Raw genomic sequence first — 4,334 nt, 5'->3', positions numbered from 1 at the left:
TGGAGTAAGTGTGTTCTAAGGAAGACTGTTTTAAAGAGAATTAATAGCAGTGTGTCATTTCTTTTATTGATTTTTTGAAATTTAAACATTCAAGTATATGCTTATCAGCCCTTGTCTTTGAAGAGACTAATCTAACAAGGGAATACAGAAAACGTCAGTGCCTATGTCTTCTTAGAATTCATATATAACATATACATAAAGTAAGAGAGGTATAGAAAAAATTGAGTAATTGAACTAACAAATTTTAAGGAAGAAGAGGACACGACATGATAATTGTCAAGTATGTCATTTAGTTAATCCCTTTAAGCAGTTGTTGTACACTGAAAATCTACAACATTAATAACTGAGTGAGCATTTATCACAGTAATTATAACTCTGATTCAGACCCAAAGAGCCATGAAAAAAAAATCACACATAACTAGATAATTTGACACATATTACACATAACTAGATAATTTGACACATATTACATAACTAGATTATTTATCTGATTTTCTTTCCTTCTTTGGAGCTGAATATGCATTTTTAATGCCTCGAATGCAAACAAAGACTTCCTTCCAAAGCATCGATCCCCTGGGTTCCCCAACAATTATAAGGCCCTGGGATTTTGCTGACACATTTGCCATCAGAGAGAGACCCAGCGCTGCTAAGATCAGAGATGTCCACTTAGTTCCAGCATAGCGGCTAGGCAAAACTACCCTTCATCTTGAAAGGCTCATGGTCTCTGTACTTTTCCCACAAAGATCAGAAAGAAAAATGCTATCTTATTTTCTTTCAAATTTTGCCCATTTCTCTCTGCTTTCTATACTTTGATGAAATACAGGAAAAAGAACCTGTGGTTGAGCTCAAACTACTTGTAAATGTAAGTGCCTTCTCTCCACTAGTTCATAGGACCATTTTTCTTATGAGTAATGTATTCTGTGAGCCTCTCTAACATAAACTGGGTACCGGGTCCTCTTCAGAGACATGCGCAGGTGAAGTGGGTCAGAACATCAGGATCTAAGCTGAAAGCCAGGGGTGGAGAGAATATGTAGAGGGCAAACAACTAATTATTGTGATGTGAATATGAGAGAAGGGGGGAAAGTTAAAGGATTAAAAGGATATAAAACAACAAAATTATCAAAAATAGAGCTAAACTAGGAAATAGGAAGAAACTGCTTGACTAGCAGTCTAGATGTTTACCTTAGCAAAAGCAAAAGTGCAGGATCCATTAAAGGCTGAAGAACAGGAGGTATGAGTAAATGCGAGGGTGGAGTAGCAAGCCTGCACATGGATCATATGGAGTAAAGGAATCACGGATCTAGCCATCTCCTACATTACTGCTATGTATATAAGCACAATGTGCAAATAAAGTATTAAAAATAGGACCCAGGTAATTCAGAAGACAGAGCCCTGTGTGCAGGAGTTTAGGATTTGGGGGATATAGAGTCAGTTCTGATGTTAGGGATACAGTCACTTTGGATGTTAAATCACTATGGAATCTAGGTCTTCATGTTTTACTTCCCTGGACCTCAGTTCCCTCATTTGTAGTATGATGAGGTCCATTAGATATTAGCTGTTAAATTACTATTAAATATTGACTGTGATTTAGGAACTTTGTTGTGGGTGTTTTGTACTCACAAAAAGCTTTTCCTTCATACTATCATTGTTGGCATTTCAGAGATAGAATCACGAGGCACAAATACAAGATTTGATTTCCCCAAAACCATAAAGTGATAAAGCCACAGGCCCAACCTACACAGATTAACTCCAAAGCCTGCTTTCATTCCAGCCCTTCCATCCTGCCATTTCAAGAAATGATCTCAGAATCAAGTGACAGAAAAGTAAATGAGAATAGTATTCAGTCATTTAGAGGTGTTCCAGGAAGCATCTCAAGAGATAAAGAGAAAGCTAGGGTTTCATAGGAGAGGTAAATACTCACTGTAAGGGATAAAGGACGGAGTGACAGTAATGAGTTATGTGTGATGGCTTGTATACAGCTGAGGGCAGATGCATGACCTAATGCTGAGGATTAGAGAACGTAAGATTTTCATTAAGATGAAGAAATTTCCAGAAAGAATGCCCAGGTTAATAACTGAGTTAACCAAGACCCATAAGGGACATGATCATTTTATTCTCCCATAACTAAAAGAGTATAAGTTGAAAAAGGAGCTAAATTCATATCTGCAGAGTAGAAATCAAGGACAATGGAGGACTATTTCAAGGAGGCAGAGTTTCTCTCAGAAAAATTCTAGACAAGTAAGCTATCTAGCAAGAGAGCAAGCCAGCCTATTTTGTGAGGCAGTGGAGACAGGACATCCTATAGCCTAAATTTCATGCCATAAAAAAGTTCCTGAATTACATCCAGGTTTAGTTAGAAGATTCCTAATCTTTCTTAGTGTAAAATTGTCTGTTTAAAGCTTTTGATTTAATCATTATGTGATCTCCATATCAGACAATAGATCTTCCCACAAAAAGGGTGAGAACTGATTACAGAACATTATGAAGGGTGTAGGACTGAGATGAGGCTGAAAAAGTAGAAGTTAGAGTCCAAGGCTCATAATTATTTGAACGTAATTTAAACTTCAATTAAATTCTTAATCCCAGATTTCCATGAACTCATGACAAGAGAAACTGTAATGGGTGAAGCATCTCTAAAGCCTCACAACTGACCACGAATCAATGAAAATTTTTATATCTGAACAAGCAATATTTTAGTCAAATACATGAGGGGTAGGAGAGATCATTTTTCATTTGTTTTCTGGATTTTCAAAAGATGTCTTTAAAGGTAAGGACCATCATTCTCAAGTAGGCTAAGAAAATCTTTAATGTTCTGGAGCTTCAGTTTCCTCTTCCATAAAATGACAGAATTAGATGAAACGAGTTCTAAATCACTTCTTGATTTAAAGTAGTGTGAACTTTCTGTGCATCTATGAATACAAAGCACAGAGACAACAAAGAAATAAATTTCCTCAGATAGTTGTGAATTGGGGTATTTGTGTCACTGCTTTTGTCTCCTGACCTTCCCCACGTGATTAACATGTTTATTACTCATAATATCGGACCACGCTTAACAACTTTATATAGAAACAGACCTGGTTTCTTTGGCAACTTCTCACTTTTGTCAAATTTTCTCTTTCTCTGCTTCTCGTTGACTGAGTCTGATCGCTACTGACCAATGAAGAGACAGAACCAAAGCACAATCACTGACTTCATTCTGGTAGGCTTCTCAAACCTGGGGGACCTGCAGATCCTTCTCTTCATTATCTTCTTACTGGTCTACCTGACCACTCTGACTGCCAATGCCACCATCATGACAGTTATTCGCCTGGACAGAAGTTTGCACACCCCTATGTACTTCTTTCTCTTTGTCCTTTCCTGCTCTGAAACTTGCTATACGTTGGTCATTGTACCCAAAATGCTCACCAATTTGTTGGCCACAGTTCCGAGTATTTCCTTCTCTGGATGTGCTGCCCAGCTCTATTTCTTTGTGGGCTTAGCTTGTACCAACTGCTTTCTCATCGCTGTGATGGGCTATGACCGCTATGTTGCCATCTGCAACCCTCTCAACTACACACTCATCATCAGTAAAGCTGCCTGCGTGCAGCTGGTTCTAGCCTCCAGCTTTTGTGGTTTCCTAATCTCTATGGTTGTCAACATCCTGGTGTTTAGTGTGCCCTTCTGTGCTTCCAATCGAGTCAACCACTTTTTCTGTGACATTTCCCCTGTCCTAAAACTGGGCTGCACAGATACTAACTTGAAGGAAATGGTCATCTTCTTCCTCAGCATTCTGGTATTGTTGGTTCCTTTTGTGTTGATCTTCATTTCTTACGTCTTCATCGTTTCTACCATCCTCAAGATCTCCTCAGTGGAGGGACAGCGCAAAGCCTTTGCCACTTGTGCCTCCCACCTCACAGTGGTCATTGTCCACTATGGCTGTGCTTCCTCTATCTACCTGAGGCCCACATCCCTGTACTCCTCAGATAAGGACCTGCTTGTAGCAGTGACCTATACCGTGATCACCCCACTTCTCAACCCCCTCGTCTATACACTGAGAAATAAAGAAGTAAAGACGGCCCTGAGAAAAGTTCTGAGTAGGTATTCATTTCCCAAAACTGTATAAGTGAGCAGACCTATCAGGAAATTATATTCATTTTCATTCTATAAACATATCTGTCCTTTTTTATACAACATTTTAACAAAGAAAGAGATAAGGACTCAAGTTATTTTGGTTTTTTATACTGAAGATATACTTTCATGGTAACCCTATATCCAATGTACACATCATACTGATTGTTTTCCAGAACTCACACGAACATGCAAACATTCAAAGATTAACATCATGCTCTTTTCAT

General features: G+C 38.5%; 1 protein-coding gene across 1 annotated transcript; it reads left to right on the top strand.

Annotated features, from left to right (window-relative positions):
* The first annotated feature begins 3,157 nt into the window (after nucleotides 1-3,157).
* On the top strand, nucleotides 3,158-4,102 carry LOC102025994 (olfactory receptor 10T2-like). The gene has a single exon (XM_005400151.1). The coding sequence runs from the start codon at nucleotides 3,158-3,160 to the stop codon at nucleotides 4,100-4,102; it is 945 nt and encodes a 314-aa protein (XP_005400208.1).
* Nucleotides 4,103-4,334: the final 232 nt, after the last annotated feature.

This window comes from Chinchilla lanigera, unplaced genomic scaffold (genome assembly GCF_000276665.1).
Source record: "Chinchilla lanigera isolate Chin_1 unplaced genomic scaffold, ChiLan1.0 scaffold00067, whole genome shotgun sequence".
In the NCBI taxonomy this organism is placed as follows: domain Eukaryota; kingdom Metazoa; phylum Chordata; class Mammalia; order Rodentia; family Chinchillidae; genus Chinchilla; species Chinchilla lanigera.
This window is presented reverse-complemented; position numbering and strand designations above follow the sequence as displayed.

Coding starts and splice junctions, on each gene's coding strand:
- LOC102025994 (XM_005400151.1), top strand. CDS start 3,158: ATGAAGAGACAGAACCAAAGCACAATCACTGACTTCATTCTGGTAGGC.